Source organism: Periplaneta americana, chromosome 3, assembly GCF_040183065.1.
Source record: "Periplaneta americana isolate PAMFEO1 chromosome 3, P.americana_PAMFEO1_priV1, whole genome shotgun sequence".
Taxonomy (NCBI): domain Eukaryota; kingdom Metazoa; phylum Arthropoda; class Insecta; order Blattodea; family Blattidae; genus Periplaneta; species Periplaneta americana.
The window spans coordinates 151575803-151596078 of record NC_091119.1 but is presented as its reverse complement, the minus strand read 5'-3'; the positions used below and the strand labels follow the sequence as shown (position 1 = coordinate 151596078).

Below are 20276 nucleotides of genomic sequence, written 5' to 3'. Positions count from 1 at the left end.
CTAAGTGTATTTCCAGACAGATTTTTCTTGTGTAATAATTGAAGTCGACTGCAGTTCACAGCTCTGATTTGATTAAATGTGTCATCCTCATGTTTCGAACATGTCCCATTATTGTTCATGAGATAAAACACCCTCTTCATATGAGCATTACTACTCGATATCTTTAGAACAAAACTAACCAGTTTTTCCAGATTTTGTTTAATTTTAGACGGGTGAGCACTAAAACCCATTTCTGGCAAGAATTAGCTACCTTCTACAAAGACTGTACATTTTAATGCATCTCTTGAACAACAAAATTCATCATATAATCAATCATTCACGGAAAGATCAAATGTTTACATTGTGCAAAAATAAGGGAGAAAAATGCTCGAAGAGAAGAATAATACAGGAGCTGGGAGACTGTTAAAAATTAGAGGCAAATATGGGCGATACTGGGAAATACGGGAGGGTTGGCAACCCTACTGAATACATTCACTCCATAATTTTATAAACAATAAATATGGAAGGGATAAAAATGAATAATTATTTGTTGGATCCATAACAAATGAACTCCAGAAAAAGCCTGTCTTAATCATTGAACTCAAAGTATTGCTAATATAAAACTACCGGTACTTAATTCATTCTGATGAAATTCTTCCTTGCAAATTGCAGTCACAATAATTTATTGCTACAATGCATGAAAAAGACCAACTACTGTACCTGGATTACATATGTGTACCCTACTTATGCGGTACATTTGTACTTGCAATGGGAAGGCTGTTCTTGCCGTACTTTTTATTAATGCAACAAAATTATTCATCTGAACATGATTAATCCTCACCAACATCTCTCATCCTCTCAGAACTTGAGGTACACGTCAAAATTATTTTAATTTTATTTTAAACTATTTATAACAAATCTGCATTTAATATAAACCGAATTAAATAAAAAATCCTTTGTTTTCAGCAGTCTAAACTTAAAATGAATTTACATGTCATTATTTCACTTGGTTTTTAAATTTTAAAGCTAGTAATGAAATGATATACACAGCAATGAATAATTTATTAATCAAATACATACCACCACCCCTACGCCACCCCCACTGACATCACTACTAATAAAATAATAATAATATATCGCATATACAGTACAAGTTACATAAACGATCAAATTATATCCTTAACGATTTTATTCAATAGTCTTGTTTGTTTCCATATAATCTAATAATAATAGTCATGAGAATAAACTTAACTTTATTTTGTTCATATTTAATGTAAATTAATTGTATATAAAATTTATATAATATAGTATTCCATCAAAATTACAAAATATGTTATGAATCACATCAAACTACTGACCACAGCTGGAATTCGAGTTTCTGCTTCCATGTTGATTTGGTAACACCTATCTATTTCAAGCTGTCAGACATTCAGTTTAACTTTTCTTCTCCTCCTAATCGTTAATTTTAGTAGTTGAGTGGGGAGACAATACCTATACTCCAGGAATGACAAAATATTAAGGCAATTCCGTGGAAAATTGAAAAAAGAAAGTAATAATTAAAATCCATACCTACATATACAGTAATTACTTACACTTATCTTGTGACTAAGATTGTATACTGAGTGCCTTGCTTTGGTTTAAAGAAATTGTGAAAATATTCTTGCAAACTTGAGCAATATAAAAATGTATCTTAAAATATATTTCCAAATATTTGCAAGTCAAGTGATTATGCATTTTGACTTTCCTATAGTTTGTTCTGTTAACATAATTCTACCTGTTAGTAATGATTTCATTGCTAAAGGCATTAACAAATTTTGTTCCTAACAATAATAAAAAAATAATAGTAATAATAATCAATAAGACAGAGAAAAACAATACAAAGTTAAGAGTTCAAATTATATTTCTAAATACAGCATTATTTGTAACTTAATAGTTCCATTGCTCAGCTTATAAGTTTCAAAATCTATACAGTATGATTATTATAAATCGAGATAAAAGCCCTTTTATATGGGCAGATTGTCACAGCTTTTAAAAACACTTCTAATAATCATGTCCAAATACAATAATTCCATTACCATAAATAAGAATTATTAATTATCAAAGCATGTAACTAAAATTTGGCTGTTTATTAAATTACTATATTATTATTATATGCATTGTCCATTAATACATACAAGAAATCTCCCTAAACACAATCTTTATCCAATACAAATTTCAGCTTTCCTTTGCTGGAATATGATCCCATTTGTCTTCAGACCACTAGCCATTTTGTTAAAAGTACGATATTTCGTTTTTACTATTCAAAATGAATAATGAGTTCAGACAAGAGTGCATGGAATACGAGAACTAAATCTTAAAAATAAGAGAGATAACATGTTCGGTTTCCATACTGTCCTTGTGAATAAAGTACTAAAAAAGATCCAACTATTTAATCTTGCATATGCTACCATGGTGGTCTAGTGGCTAGAGCACTGGACTTGTAATCCTATGGACCCAGGTTCGATCCCCAGTGTAAGTACTCCCAATTTATAACTTGTGTTGGGCAAGTCCATGATCCAGATAACGCAAAAGTTTTCTCAGAGAGCTCTGGTTCCTCTGTGGTATCCCAACAAATATCCATTATCATCTCATCTCATCGCAGATGTAACATAGACCAGCATCCTATGGCGCACTCTGGGCAACCATTATGTCTGCAGAACTGGCTTCATATGGGTGAATGACGAAGAGTAGAGTACCCGCTATTAGTTAAAAAAAAAAAAAATCATCCTGTATTTTCCATATTTCACTGAACTTGAAAATCGAAATACAGCACAAAGAATGAGCACTTTTGTGTTCATCAAGCGAAATTTTATTTCGTTAAGTCTTCAAGCTTGCAATTTATTTCAAAATAGTACCAAAGTTAACACACACAACATGAGGGAAATGAGTATTACATGACAACTGTATGTTAATATTTCCGAAAGTTAATTATTGTGAAATAATACAATTTATTGTAACAAATGGTATTTCACAGCTCAAAATAAAGTTAAAAGTTTCCACAATGGAAGAATCAAGTGTAAGGCTAGCATTTTAATTGCCGTTATATTTACGCAGACAAATAATTAATTTTTTGGCAATATTCAAAAGAATTAAAAACATATCTTATTCAAAACAATCCAAAATTAATTTTAATAAGGCTACAGAAATGTTCTAAAGAAAACTGATTGCATTTAGAGACAGGAATAAGGAAAGGAAAGTGAAAAAACTGACACTAATTAAAAGCAATATAATATAATTTTAAAATACTTTACAATGTGGAATGAAAAAATAGAAGGAAGATAAAAGGCAGTGCACACTTTACATAAATTTTGATTCATAAGAAGCAAGCATGACAAATCCAAAACTCTCCATACAGAAATTTTCAGGTTTCTTCTCATCTGGAAGAAGAATAATACAGTCAAGCATGAAACAGTGGTTCTCTGGCAGTAAGGCACAACAAAGTGGCATTATTACATGAAGAAAACATTAATACTTGGAATCATTTCAGATGGAGAAATATGCTGATCCCATGTCAAATATTAGTGCTTAGGTCTTTTAAATTTGTATTCTGATATAAATAGCTATATCATAAATAAAAAAAAATCTCAAATACAATCACACTCACCCAAAATTCTGAAGTGAGACCCTAATATGAAAGAAAGTGCCATTTTGAATATACTCAAGTTCGTCATACAATTTAATTATACAATACTGATTTTTTTTACAAACTTTCTTCTGTTAATAGAGAAACAAGAATGTTTGTAACTAATTTCACGAATAATGCAAAAATGCAGAACACATTCTATAATTACACTATATAGGACATAAATCATACATGCAAAAAACGTCAGTTCAAAACTACAAAAAATTAACAAGCATTTAAATAATATGAGAATGCCATCAAGTCAGACTAAATAATACATTAAGTTTGGGAACCACTGCTCAAAAAGAAGCACTATTTCACTGTAGGACTAGATTTCTTTACAAAGTTAGAAAATTTCTGTAATTTGCACTGCACTCTACACATTTATACTTCACAATTTAATTTACTTAAAACGAAAATGGAATGAAGCGTATGATTTGTCTCTCTTTGGTGTTTCTTTCCAAAGTCTGCAAAAGGCAACACAGTGCCTAACAATCTTCTTCCGGCAATTGAAGCTCCATATTTTGTACTCACTGTTCACTGTATTCCATTCCATCAGCCTGAAACACTGTTGCACTTTTGAGCTACTTGTCCCTCTCGGTGGATTGCATAATGGTAACAAAGTATTTTACCGTATGTAAGTATGTCAAAAGATCAAAAATGCATAAAGGTATCTCAAAAATTATACCATATATTCTCAAATAATTTTGGCCACACTAGCATTCACATAACCCAAATCTCATATTAATTATATAAAACAGATTTTATAAAATGTTCTCCTAGTTTAAGTACCTTCAGATTATTGTCTAATCAAAAGCTATGACATCACTTAATCAGTTTGTCATCTAATTTGCACTAATTCTATCTACTGAAAGCTGCTTTTAAAATTGAATACTATCGAATTTCAACAATTTCATTGTAATGTATCCACAATTGTAATATTTGCACAATCCCATTCAACTGTGGCAGAAGTAAGCACAGAAACACAAGTAACAAAAAACTACGATTATGCCTCTATAAGCCTCCTAATCTCAAATATTCAAAAGAAAAAAAGTCGTAATCTTTATATATACAAAATTCATGTAATCATTATTCTATACGACTATGTAACAATAATCAGATTTTAAAGATGAAAGAAAATAATTCTGAGCTCAAATGTGATTAAAAATTGTACTTGAAATTAACTGTTTTAGTTCTTTACCACTAGCCGCTTACAACTTCAAATATTTTGTCCTCATAATGCCATGACTTCCTTTCACATGTTCATAAATTAAGTGTGGATTATGTGAGAAAATATGGCATTAACAAATTAAGAACTTATGCAGTTACCACAGTCTGGATTCCGAAGGTTACCCACTCTATTTCTCACTTTCAAAGTGTCACAAAAGAATTCCAGCAACCATGAACATTAAAATAAATAGTGAGAAAAAAAAGTTGTATTATCTCTCGTCATAATAAGTTTCGATCAGTCTTTACAAGCAAAAAAACAAACAAACAAACAACAATAAACAAAGAAAAAAATTTGCCTCTTCACCATCTTTAGTGCCAGAACTCAAGCAGTGTGTTTTTTATTTATTAATTTTGTATGTTCAGGAAGCTAATACTTTTGAATGACACCCTGTATATCGGAGTGCACACACTGATATGTATCACATGATGGTTCAGCACTTTTCTGTTAAGGCAGCATTCCGCAAACTCTTTCTTCACCCGGGAAGTGAAATGTCACTCCAACTCATCTTCTGCTCCATATACAATCTCTCCTTTGTAACGAGGTTTTTGAGAATATCTCAATCCTAATGTATCTGAGATTTCTTCAATCACTTCTAATGCCTGAAATGGAATTTATATCTCAAATTACTAAATTCAGGAAGAAAATATTTTACACAATTTCAATATATTATGTAGCCAAAATTGGCAGATACAATATATGTATAGATGCGACCTAGAGGGTCTGTAAAGTAAAGAATACGACCTATTAGACCTAGGGCCGGTTTCACCAACCTTCAGTAAAACAGTCCAAATAAAACATTAACTGAACATTAAAATATTTAACGATCCACTAAAATGCGAGCTGCTCACCAACCAAATTTTCTTAAAATTTAATGAATAGTAAGAACTATTTTTTTTATTAACGTAACTGATTTTTATACATGTTACCTTTCTTCATTTTTTTTGTAGTGGAACGAATTATTTCGCAACTCTGGCTCCACTTGGAGAATTAAAAATAACTCTTGGGAGATCAATTTTCTTCCCGAAATAAAACAAAGATAAACAAACAAATTAAAGAAAAAAAAAATAGCATACACATGTGGATCTAATACTTTGTCCACATGCCACCGGCATCTATCACTGCCTGGCATCTTCGGGACATTGAGTCCACCAGATCGCGGAAATAGTTCTGGTCCTCAGTGAGATCTTCCCAGGTAGCCAGAACTTGATTCCACAACTGATCTGGATTTTGAGGTGGGTTGTCTCGATATTTGTCAATCCTCCTCTTTTTCATGCCTTTCCGTGAACCATCTTTGAACGTTTATGGCAGTGTTTGCAGGGTGGTTATCCTGCTGGAAAATGAAATTTCCTTAGGAAAGAAAATTATTATTTTACTAGGTTATTTTACAACGCTTTATCAACATCATAGGTTATTTAGCGTCTGAATGAGATGAAAGTGATAATGCCGGTGAAATGAGTCCGGGGTCCAGCACCAGAAGTTACCCAGAATTTGCTCATATTGGGTTGAGGGAAAACCCCGGAAAAAACCTCAACCAGGTAACTTGCCCCGACCACCTGGTTTCATGGCCAGATGTGCTAACCGTTACTCCACAGGTGTGGACAAAAAGAAAGATGATTATAAATTCCATGAATCCAGTTCTTTCACTTCTGTTTTAAAGCCAGTGCAAACATACCTTATCGCTAGCTATAATATAATTCTAATAAATGAAAGTTAATATACCAATTAAGTTTTGTTATGTTTGAATGTACATTATGTATTAATTTACTAATATTTCTTAGATATGTAGTTATAATAACCACTTTCATATGTTAAAATAAAAACTCAGTTGTATATTACCTAGTTGACTGGTTTCAGCTTTGTCTCAGCCGTTTTTTTTATGATATTCTAACCTATGATCAATTTCTTCTAAAGTTTTGAGTACCACGATCTTTGTAACGTGGCATCTTTCGCGAATTTTTGTGTCACTCAAATTTTCAAAATGATCGTTTCTTAAATGGTTAACATTATCTCCATCTGACTCTTAATTTCCGAGCAGTTCCAGATACAACAATTCTGCGTCGAAACATTCCGCCATTTTATATTGCAACTAATGAACAATTAAAAATTTAAAGACGGAAATTTCTATCACTAAATTTAATGATAGTTTTACTGGTTCATTAGGCTAAAGATAGTTGGTGATATATAAAAATGATTTAATGAACCAGTAAATAAATTAATGAATCATTAAAACCTTAGTGAAGGTTGGTGAAATCAGCACCTAGAGGCATGTTAATTACAATATATTCAGATTCTCCCTATACAAACTGTTATTCTGTATTAGCACTCTCTCTAGCTCTCAACATTGTACTATATATTAAACATCTGACATCACATGCCTGCACACGTACACAGATGAGTGATTGTTACCTTATCAAGCTGCTCTTTTGTATGTGCTGCTGACAAACAAAAACGAATACGTCCCTCCATAAGAGGTGTGGCTGGGAAACCTACTCCTACTGTCGCAATACTCCTTGCTTTTAATGTTCGAACAACAGCTCTAGAAAGAACAAAACAATTTTAGTAACAAGATCAACAAGACCTGTCAAAACGCTGGTAAGTATACCATTGCTATGGTGATCTGTGCTTTAGTTGTGTTGCAGATTTTATCTAGCCAAGATTTCAAATTTAACAGCAAATAATAATTTATGCATCTTTCTTACCCAATCTTGGAGAACATGTAGACTAGGAGAGGCACAACTGGAGAATCATCATTTCCATATATTATAACTCCAATTTGTTTCAGTCTTTGTCGGAAATATCTTGTATTCCGTGCTAGCTGCAGAATGCGTCTTTTACCTAAAAAATGTTTGTAGCTTTAACAGACTAGTCAGTCTAATTAACATGAATTCTCATTGCATTTTTATTTTTACACAAGTGTGAAGTGCAAGAATCTTATTCAAATTTCTGAACTTTCATGTGTGTTGATAAATTCAACACACTAGGAAGTTACGAGTGGAGAGTATTAAAACAATACATATATCTTCTGTTGAAAAAAAAAAAATCCGAAGAAAATTACTGTGCACTGACACAAAGTTCTGGTGATTATGGGTGCATTATTATAATTAAATATTAATCACAAACATACATGCGACTTCAGAATTGTGATTTTGTCACATTTGCAAGAATTCTTGTGTCTTCATATCAAAACTTCCCTTCAAATTGCGTAGATAGAAGGGGAGGGGGGAAAAAAAAAAGACACAGCCCCATAATCTATGTTAGTGATTAAAATTGTCCTCAAAATTTTCTCCTTATTAAATCAATGTTTTTAGCTAATTAATTTTGGTTTTATAATACTTCTGATATAACCATAAATCTTACTGAAAAGTTTCCTCTTATTACACAAATTTTTAGCTTATTGAAAGCTATATAATTGTATTGATAGAATTATAAATTATCCTGAAAATTTTCCCCTTATTATACAATTTTTTGCTTAATGATTTTTATAAGTTTTATAATTGTAATGATATTTATTATAAATTTTTCTCTTATTAAATAATGGTTTTATCGCTTTGATTTTGTTAAGGCCTACTGCTATAACAGTAAATTACACTGACAATTTTTAAATTTTGTACTGATATGATTACAAATTCTCCTGAAAATTTTCTCCTCAATAAGCATTTTTTTAGCTTATTGATTTTGCTAACAAGGGAGTCATCCGAAGTCATGTAGTTTGAATTGAATGGAAATGCATATTTAAGCTAATTTTCCTTCATTAAGAAACATGGTGATAATCGTTAGTTTCGCTTTTTCCTAATTTACGAAATATACTGACTTGAAAATCGTTGCTACTTATACTGCTTCTTGCGCGCACTCAGATCCTCATAGCTCCATGACACCGTATCACTGCTCTCACATTAATGTTCCAGTCAATTTTTTTCTCTTAACTCACATTAATAAAGTAGTAATGCAATCCATGGCATTTTCCACTCATTCATACACTGTCCAGATTCATAGGTATGCAGCTGGAAGTCTAGGAACACGATGTACATACGAGGCCTGTCTAAAAAGTATCCGACCTTTAGCCAGAAAAAATATTTCAAATACCTGACGGGGTTGGGACCCTAATCCCCTTCAAAGTAGGCCCCTTGTGCTTGCACACACTTAGCCCACCGATCCTTCCACTGCCGGAAACACCTCTGGAAGTCTTCTTTTGGAATGGTGTTCAGCTCTGTCGTCGCATTCCGCATTATCTCTTCTCTACTCTCAAAACAGGATCCTTTCAGTGGTGTCTTCAATTTTGGAAACAACCAGAGGTCGCAAGGACCCAGGTCTGGAGAGTAGGGAGGTTGGCGAACGGTTGTAATTCCATGTTTGGCCAAGAAAGTGTGGATCAATTGGGATGAATGTGCAGGGGCGTTGTCGTGATGCAAGTGCCAGTTGTTCGCCGTCCACATGTCTGGTCTTTTGCGCCGAACTGCATCACGGAGTCGCCGGAGAACATTGTGATAGTACTCCTTTGTCACCGTTTGTCCTTCCGGTGCGTATTCATGATGCACAATTCCACGGACATCAAAGAAAACAGTCAGCATCACCTTGATTTTGCTTCGCACCTGCCACGCTTTCTTCGGCCTTGGAGACTCAGGATGCTTCCATTGCGACGACCGTCTTTTTGTTTCTGGGTCGTACCCATGACTCATCTCCAGTTATCACGGTGTTCAGAAACCCAGGATCAGTGTTGGCGGTGTCCAGAAGGTCCTGTGCAACGTCACGACAGAGGTCTTTTTGTTCCGGGGACAACAACTTGGGCACGAATTTCGCAGCCACTCGGTTCATGTTCAAATCATCACGCAAAATTGCATGTGCAGAATCTTTACTCACTCCAACCTCTTTGGCAATCTCCCGCACAGTCAAATGACGATCTGCCATCACCAAATTTCGCACCCTCTCAACAATAGCTGCACTCCGAGCAGTTTGGGGCCTGCCACAATGCTGCTCACTCTCCGCTGATGTGCGGCCATCTTTGAATCGGTTGAACCACCCCTTAATTTGTGTTTCACTCATCGCATCTTCCCCAAACACCTGCTGAATCTTACGAATTGTTTGACTTTGAGAATCACCAAGCTTTTGACAAAATTTGATGCAGTATCTTTGCTCAATTCGTTCAGTCATCTTGCGAGAAAACTAAATCCGACAAACACTTAGAACAGCACCTTACTTGGTGACCACCAGCCAGTGACTGACACAAGCGGATGTGGTGAAAAAATTCAAACATGCGCATTACGGTTCCTCCTTCCACCATGCACAGTGGCGCCACCTTAGAATCACTACTTTGCGCGGGAAAATTTAAGGTCGGATACATTTTAGACAGGCCTCGTATTACGCTTTCAATAACAGAAAGGTGAAATTTTGACCAAAAGTAAATGATAAGCCTTTAATGTCATGGTCGATGCAAGTAATTCCAGTAAACTGACAAAAAAAAATCACGTGAGAAGATGGTTAAGAGATGTATTTCTCCCGGATGTTAAACACACACTACTACTTCTGGATCCCTGGAGTGGTCACATAGATGACACTATATTTACTTTTGAAGGAGTAAACAATACTTTACATGGTAAGACAATTAAAACACAAATTATCCCTCCAAAAACTACAAAATTTTTGCAACCTTTGGATGTGTATTTTTTTTTAGACAATATAAAATGTTGTTGTTTTCTAATGCCAGGCGTTTGACAATAAAGTCATTTGACCTCTTGCACTCCAATATTTTTCAAAGATATTATCATGACCAGCCAATGAAGCACAGATTTTGAGGTGTTCTGAATCCATTTCTTGGTTTGAGTTGCACAATGGGCAGTTAGGGGACTGATATATTCCAATTCTATGCAGGTGTTTGGCCAAACAATCATGGCCTGTTGCCAACCTAAATGCAGCTGTAGACGATTTTCGTGGTAAATCGGGAATTAACTGTGGATTTTGATGCAGAGAGTTCCATTTTTTCCCTTGGGATTGAGTTATCAAATTTTGTTTGTTGAAGTCTAAGTATGTAGATTTAATAAATCTCTTCACAGAGTAATACATAGATTTAGTAACAGGTCTGTAAGTAGCAGTGCTGCCCTTCTTTGCTAAAGCATCCGCATTTCTCGTTTCCCAGGATTCCACAATGGGATGGTACCCATCTGCAAAAGGGTATCTGTCGGATACAGGGGGGAGAGCCATTAATCCTTCCCATTGAAGGCTTTAAGGAACCAACCTGGACAAATACCCAATGTCCCATCCCTACCTTCCCGTGGTGCAGCTGTTAGTAAGCATAATTTTACGAGCTGAACTAAAGGGTGGGGCTACTCATCCATTAGCACTGGTCAGCTTGATGAGTTAATGACTGAATTTGGTATAATTTTCCTCTATCCAATACCTAATTCTCTCTTTACCCTTTCCTATCCAGTCCTCTGACTGAACTCTTACTTTCTTCGACCCCAATGGCATTAGAGCATTCGAGGCCTAGGGGTTCATTTCCCTTTCCCTCCTCTTTCTACTTTTCTGTTCCTAGTGCTGACTGCTATGGCACTAAAATCGTCCTCCAGTGGCTTAAGGAGGGAAAGCTGGTGGTCAACAAGATCTCCCAGCTAGGTCCAATGGACCCGTCAACCAACAGCAGGTGTGGTCCTCCAGACATTCTGGGGGTTGTGTGTGAGTGAAGTAGCCACCAAAACGTTAAAACATGGTGTTCACTTAAATCGGCTACAACTTGCCATTTAACTCCAATATGAAATGAGTACCACTATATAAAATGTAATTCGAAGGTTAGAAGAGTATTTCATACATAAAATTATCTGTGAAAACATTCCAAACACATTGCACGATAGGGACTTCATAATGACATTGCATTTTGTTGTGTATCAACAGTTTTATTCACCTGTCCTCAAGACATGCTAATAAATGCGTTGCAGAGGTGTGGATATTGTGATGCAGAAACATGTGAGAAAGTTTGATAAAATTCTTGCAACAATGTTGCATGTTAGAAACAGTGTGTGTGTTACAGAAAAATGTGAAAACCAACCTATATAAAATGTTTGTACTGTCCAATGGCTCTTTGTTCCAATCACTTCATTTCGAATATCATCATATTTAAGGCGAGTCACAAAGTTAATACATATTTTAAATTGAAATTGAATTATTTCACCAAGAGTACTATATTAATGTGAGGTAAGAGAAAAAGAAAATAGACTAGAGCTTTAATGTAATACGGTGTCGCAGAACTATGAGGATCCAAGTGCACACAAGAAACGGCATAAGTAGAATCGATTTTTAAGTCATATTTTGTAAACGAGGAAAATGTGAAACGAATGACTATCATCACATTTCTTGATGAACGAAAATTAGCTCAATTATGTATTTTCATTAAATTTAAGCTACACGACCTGGTATGGTTCCCTTATAAGTTTTAAATTTTGTACTGATATTATAAATTTTTTTTAGCTTATTGATTTTGCTAAGTTTTATAATTCTACTGATATAATATAATTTTCCTGAACATTTTCACATGCTGAGTATTTTTTTAAAGTTTATTTATTTCACTAAGTTTTATAATAATTTTATTGTATGGATATAATAATAAATTTTCCTGAAAATTTTCCCCTTAAGCTATTTATTTTTAGCTCATTGCTTTTGATGAGTTACAAATGTTCCTGAGCATTCAGGTGATTTATTTAGGCTATATTTGATACTTAATATGTCGTGTTAATGTAATTGAAATTGATATCTCATAAGATTGAAAATAAACCTTTTATATGTAACATTCCTTGGGATAGGTGCTACCCATTACTGTCATATAAAACGACTGAACATGAATACCTGGGACTGTAAACATAGGAATGCTCTGTCTATACCATTGCCATCATTACACCAGACCAAAACAAATATTCAAGGTTCTTAAACTATAGCCACTATTTACATAAACACTAATATATAAATAGGTGAAAATAATGTAATAATATATGCAATAATGTTAATGGTCAACATTTTCGAAACAGGCAATTCAACATCTATGACAGAATAAAACAGAAAAAAGAGAAAAGAATGAATGGCATTTTGCAACATTGTGTGGTCAGCATGGCTAAGCTATATCCCAAAAACAAAACGTACATGAAACATCTCCAGACCAAATGTTGCAGCACTGCTCTCAATACCATTTCTCCAGTAACCTCAGTGGGCGATTCCTAGTGTAACAGTAAGAGTGAACACTCACTTGAAATGTTGCATTAAGACTGTACTAGGAATAGTTGAGTTACCAACCTCCATGAATTCATACCAGTCATGATACAAGAAGGAAAGCTATGCATACAATGTGCTATGCCAGCTGAGTGAGCACTTTCTAGTTAAGACCAGAGGGCTACTCAACTTTGTGATTACCTTCATCTAAGCTTCAATTTTGCAACCTTACAAAGGATCTTATATATACATATCTGCTGTGGAGATTTCACAATACGAGCATAAAAATAAATCCATAAATTGTTAATCCTCAAAATAGTTTCTTTAGAACAGCGGTAATTCGCACATAATAATAATAATAATAATAATAATAATAATAATAATAATAATAATAATAATGTGTTACATCCCACCTCCCTAAAACCATTTTAATATTACCCTCCCATCTACATCTTGGCCTCCTCAAAAGTCTTTTCCCCTCAGGTCTTCCAACTAACACTCTATATGCATTTCTGGATTGAACCAAATGTCTATATGCCCTGCCCATATCAAACGTCTGGATTTAATGTTCCTAATTATGTTAGGTGAAGAATACAATATGTGTAGTTGTAGTTCTGTGTTGTGTAACTTTATCCTCTTAGTCCCACCTTATTCTCAAACACTCTTAGCCTCTGTTCCTTTCTCAAAGTGAGAGTCCAAGTTTCACAATCATACAGAACAATCACTAATGCAACTGTTTTATATATTCTTTCAGCTTTTTTTGAGAGCAGTCTGGATAATAAAGCTTCTCAACCGAATAATAGTAGGCATTTTCCATTTTATTCTATGTTTAATTTCCTCTCGAGTGTCATTTATATTTATTTCTGTGGTTTCAAGGCACCTGAATTTTTCTACCTTTTCAAAGGATAGATTTCCAATTTTTATATTTCCATTTCGTACTACGTTCTGGTCACAAGACATAATCATATAAGATTTTGTTTTTTCAGGGTTTGCTTTTACTTTTTTTTTTATTTACATATAAGTGTAAAATCTGGACAAATGAATAATACCGCAATGATATCCAGAATATTTAAATTAAAATATGTTAAGTGTAGAAATTACCGTAATAAACACTCTTCTGGCATATAAACTTTTTGGGAAAATTCTGGAAAAACAAGTCTAGAACTGGAGGAATCTTAAAGAGTGCATTTTTGTTATTTACATGTAACATTATGTGGATAATTAATTTTGACAATATGATCCATTCTTCAACAGTCATGCAAATACACAGATAGTGACAATGCCTTGATCCAGTTTTTATATCATGGGCTTACTAGAAAAAGTTCGTAACTGCATAGGAAACAATGAGACCAACTTTTTCCAGTACACTCATGATATCATGCAATGTACACATACCATATTCCTTTCATGAGAATAGTTATAAATCGACAATATGTCACAGTCACACGCATAGGACTTCTTGATTAGTACAGTAAAACCTCTTTTATATGTTTCTCAGTTATGTGTTTTTCACACTTATTCGTTTTTTTCTGAGGTCCTGACACAATTCCTATACTTTCCACGATTGTTTATTTCGGTTATAGGTTTTTTGTTTATTCGCTTTTCACACTTACACGATCGTATTTTAAACCCTGAAAATAAGAAATATCATTTATATGTTCTAAATTAATTTGCTTATCATTAGGTTTGCAGTGAAAATGTAAGAGTACAAAGAGTTATCATAGTTTAAGACAATGGTTTATTTCTTAGAAGCAAACAAAAGCAAAGTCCAAAATAACTGATTTTTTATTGTAATATTATCACATGTTATTAAATGAAGGCACGTGCTGTTCATTAAGTCAATTTCGTAAACTTGATTTGAAAATATAAGATATGAGCCTGCTTTGGGTCTAAGCAGCTAAGATTTCCTACAAATCTAACATTCTTCAAGTATATGTGTTATAAATTTGAGTGCTGTATTACAGACTGAAAGATGGCTTGACTATGAAGTTATAAATTTTTCTTGTGAATATTTTATTAAATTGATTTACCTTGAACTTCCTACATAGTCTTAAAATGTTTTTAAATGCAATTTCAGTGATACATTTCTCTCACTTATTTATGCATTCTTTTCTAGAAACGTATAAATGAAGTTTTACTGTACAACTGCCTCCTTTTCGGAATATTTCCTTTATTCGTAATTAAATATAGAGTATGACAAATTAACCAAGACAATTCCTACATGTTATAAAATTGGTACGTCATAAAAAGGAATGTTTACTAAACACATACCGTCAAGAGTGCCATCTTCGCCCATAATTATTTTCATTGTAGTGATAATTTGCTGTGCGATAGGAGGGGACATTGCAGAAGCGTAACAATCAGCATGACTATTCACACGCAGATGATTCACCAAGTGCTGAAACAAAACCCATTACTATTAGATCAGTATTACTCAAAATACGAGAAAGAAGAAAAATTAATGCAAATTAAAGACATCCAAACTGCATATTTTTTTAAATTTCTTCTTTTACTGGTTTAATCTCATGTTTCACGTTTTTTATTTTATTTCTGTGTACAATGAACAGGTGATGATAAAGAACAATTCAGCATCATTTAGATTTCCTACTTCACATTCCTTTATCTATATAAACCTCTGAATCAGCAAGTATAAACATTTTGTATCCATTTTTACTTTCTCACTATAAGAAGCGGAGACAGTAATATATTTGATTTCATGCAAGAGATTCTAATAACGAACAACAGACTAATGTATAGATGTCAATAAAAGAACAGGTTGTGATGATGGGAATGTGGGACTCCACAGAAGAAAGTAAATGGATCTGAAGCCCTTTAGACAGCCTTAAGAGGGGATTATCTATTCCTAAGGTATTGTAATAAGAGGAAGAGAGAAACAAAGTATTGTATTTCGATAATTTGATGCAAATCAAGGTTTTAGCAGTCTAGTATATACAGTCGTGAAGCTCAATACGTAGTAAATATGCAAACATTAGATAGTTGCTCACCACTAGGATCGCTAATATCGCCTCATTACAGGCAATGCAAAATAGTACCGTCATAGTCTATTGTTTCTAGCACCCTCAAAACTCAAGCTTCGTGACTGTATATAGGAGACTGTGGTTTTAGTATCATTTGAAATGGAAAAAACAATTTTTGGTATGATCTACTGAAAAAGAATAAATTCTGCTTATATGACGCGCACGCACGCACGCACGCACGCACGCACACACACACACACACACACACACACACACACAAAATTTAAAAAATTTTCATCTAGTTGGTGAGTTATGTATAAATAAAAGGTATCTTAAAATACGAACTGAAAGTTATGTTACGAAACTTTATTTAGCAGAGAAATTTGTTGTTACTGGGCGGAATGTTGCACAAATGACATTCCAAACTTTTTCTTATGGTACTTAATGGCACAATACATTCTTTTCCTATTGACCCCAATAAAAATATTTATCCAATTCATAAAAGAAGTGACAGATTTTCTGTATCTTGCTATGAAACCACCATAATCTAAGAAAACAACAGTGATACAGCAACTCCATGGCAAACTGAAGAAGGTTACAATACCAACTGATAAAGTACATAGTGTAGCTAGCTTCCTGAAATGAGATTATTTCAATAGATGATCTTATCACACCCAACATTATCTGAAATTAATTCCAATACTTCTGGCATAGAATGAAACCTAATATGCCAGAAAAGCAAATGTAATTCTGATTTTTTTAAATACCTATATAGATCTACATAGTATGATCTACCTCCAAATCTCCCATGATCTATCACTAATATCTAGTGATATCACAATATAGGCTGCAATGATCTTTTTTTGATTTGATTAAGAAACAAAGCAAAATAAAAACTGTACTCACTGCATATTCGTACAAATATTCATTTTAGGACAATAATTGCAAAGTAAATATGCTTCAGATTGGAAGCTTATACAAACAAAAACTGTAAGATGTGAAAGATCTTTCTTCTCAGGCACCAATTAATGTGAAGTAGATTCTTGAAAAGAAAGTGTAGTAAAGGTTGACTTCAGTTAACTTTTCCATTCAACATATAGCCTACCCAATTAAAAATATTTTATAGATCTAGAAATACTAGATCCGCTGCAAATACAACAATCATAAAAACAGTGAAGTCGACTTTTTTTAAATTTTATGTGCAACATACTTGTTTGTGGTAGAGGAGACAGGGTCTGTTTCTCAAAACAAAGTTAAACACTGGACCTTTTATAACTAATTTTTATACAGCATTAAATTTAATCGAATTTGAGGGGAGTGTTTCAAAAAGAAAATATTATACATTATTAAATTCTTGTAGAAGCAGTTGGAATGCTTGAGATGAAAGCATCTGATATTGTCGAAAATGAGTTTGATAGAATTTTGAAATGTTACAAAAGTAAGAAAACTGTTTCAGTAGTGAGTTTCAAACTCTTTGGATCCCTTCTTAAATAATTTTCTGACAATGTCTCTCTCCTAAGGCTATGTAAATGACAAATTTCAATAACAATTAGACATAATTTACAGTCTTTAAAATCCACATAGAGAAAACTGCTTAAACTAACGTTTTCTCCCCCTCACTTCCAGCACAAATTACAAAATTTATCATCTTTCGACTAACAAGCTATTAGATTCCAGAATAAAATATTTATGCCCAAGTATCAGTAACTGTTTGCTTTCAACAGCAGAAAGGCTATATCATTTCACTAGGCAATGCTGCAATCTTCTATTCTGCTATAACCACCAAGTCCATACGTTTATACACAGAAGATTTGAAGCAGAAAATAGTACTGTGGTTAAATCAAGTTTATTCTTTTGTTACAAGGATTATTGCATAGGCAAAAATTATAAATTTTAAGGATTTGTATGGGAGAATACTTGTGAGAACAGGCAATTGCAACAATTGATTTTTGGTATGGAGCTTTTTCCAATTCATATTAAATGTTCCTTGTGCAATGTTTGTCTTTATGGAATGTGTGTAAGAACGCCAAACTGATTTGTGGTTTTCATATCTTTGGGACTTTCGTGAAGTCCTTGGGAAATTGCTATACAGACAATCAAATGCCACAAAGTACTATGGATGTCAAAAACTGTAAGATTGGTTAGGTGAAATATTATGGGGATCGTATTATTAAGGGGCAATGGGTACTCAATATGATTTGCAAGATACAAAATTCGTCTTGAGGTTTGTAGAAACATAAGCAGGATGTGACATCAGTCATAAGTGATAGCTAAGCACAATGAACTGCAGACTAGTGATCGATGTTATCCGGGTTAAAGGGCCGTGGTTTGTTGGCGCTGTTGCTACCATACGTTTCGTCTGCTGCTCCAGCAGACATTGTCAGCGGTGTGGCACACGGAAGTGCAAAGATCTTCTTAGCCCGGATAACATTGATCACTATGATGTCAGCCATAAAAGCCTACATTCCAAGAACTGCAGACTATCTACAGTCACGGATTGCTGGAAGGTCCATAGTTTACACCAGAATAAATATTTCCAACATTTCATAATGACTTCTACCAATGGTAAATGAGCCAATATAATTGAGAGTGTATGATGTCTTCTATGGAAGTTACTTTCAAGTATAACATACTACGAAAATATATACAATAGACACCTGTGGAAGAAATGAAGAGAGACAGCAGGATTTTGTTCCAAGATGTTGTTGAAAAAAAAAAAAATATATATATATATATATATATATATATATAATTTATCATTTATCTTGGAGAGTCCATTTATGAGCAAAAGTACAACGAACGGCCATTTTAGTCATTTTTTGTTAAAGAAACATTGTTTGAGTTCACATTTCAGATATAGCAAAGCACGACACTCAATTTCAGGAACAGCATGCAGAAACATATGTCGAACTACTAATCATTTTTATTTACACTGCAATGATAGCATTGTTTTCCTAACATGGCTACCAAACAGAGCTGATAGTTTACTGCTAAATGTACTCACTCATTATCACTCCTTTTTCAAATTACCGGTAATAAACATATTAGAACAATGGAAGCAATGTAGTAACAGTGATAAGTCATACTTCTATACATACTGTTTTACTCTGTAGTGGAATTTTGAGTAAAACAATAACTGGTCTATGCATCAAATATCAAACATTACCACATTACTAATCATATTACCATTTGAAACAGAATGTCACTTAGTGCACCACATTTTCAGCTTGTCAAATTTATCATTTACAATATGAAATATAAACCATTACCTTAGATCCACCTATATAGCCGCCTGCTGAACCAAAGCTCTTAGTAAAAGTTCCCATTAGAATATCAACATCATTGGGATCACAACCGTAATAATCCAGAACACCTCTACCATTCTCTCCCAATGCTCCAATACTGTGGGCTTCATCCAAATAGAGGTAGGCCTACAACAGTGACGTGTATCAATTCAAAATAAGAAAAACTGTTATTGCAACTAGTGTGAATGAGCAATATCTATCTTCACAATTACTGACTAAGACAATTCTTAGGCACACAACAGTAACTTTTCAGTCCCATTAAATGTTACATTTTTTATTTAACGACACTCGCAACTGCCGAAGTTATATCAGCGTTGCCAGTGTGCCGGAATTTTGTCCTGTAGGAGTTCTTAAATCAGTAAATCTACTACATGAGCCTGTCATATTTAAGCACACTTAAATGCCATCGACCTGGCCCGGGATCGAACCCGCAACCTCGGGCATAGAAGGCCAGCGCTATACCAACTCCACCAACCAGGCTGACTCAGTTCCATTAATCTGTCATACATATTTACACTGTGAGACAGGTATATGAATGAACCCATCAAGAATGGGACATGTAATCACAACTGCCCATTAGACAATATGTATCAAAAGACTGGTCCAGTACTAATTAATGTGTGTGGCTGACTCTAAAAACGTACTCAGTGTTTGTACTGTGTTACATTCTACTTACGGAACACATATGGAACTTTTAAGAGTTTCTAATAAACAACACTGCTGTTCCTATTATTATAATTTATTATATTAAGTAATGTTCGAGGCCTTTTCTTCCCAGGAGTGTCAAGAAATATACTGGTAGGTACTTTGCAACTGAATAGTTAAGCACAAAAACGTTGCTACATTTTATTTCCTATTGTAGTGTTTTAATATAAACACATACAGTATGTACTCTGTTTTTATACTGTAGTGAACTCTGTCAGTTGAAAATGAAA

At 33.8% G+C, this 20276-nt stretch overlaps 1 protein-coding gene across 2 annotated transcripts in view; it reads right to left on the bottom strand.

Annotated features, from left to right (window-relative positions):
• Positions 1–3228: 3228 nt before the first annotated feature.
• The window catches only part of lace (serine palmitoyltransferase long chain base subunit), a 151630-nt gene continuing 134582 nt past the window's right edge, over positions 3229–20276 (bottom strand). For both annotated transcript variants that reach the window (XM_069821867.1, XM_069821868.1), the window contains exons 8-12: positions 19306–19467; positions 15330–15456; positions 7571–7706; positions 7278–7407; positions 3229–5470 (exon numbers count right to left, since the gene is read on the bottom strand). In XM_069821867.1, coding sequence (XP_069677968.1) covers positions 5363–5470; positions 7278–7407; positions 7571–7706; positions 15330–15456; positions 19306–19467 — 663 coding nt within the window. In that variant the 3' untranslated portion in view covers positions 3229–5362. The remainder of the gene's footprint in view (positions 5471–7277; positions 7408–7570; positions 7707–15329; positions 15457–19305; positions 19468–20276) is intronic.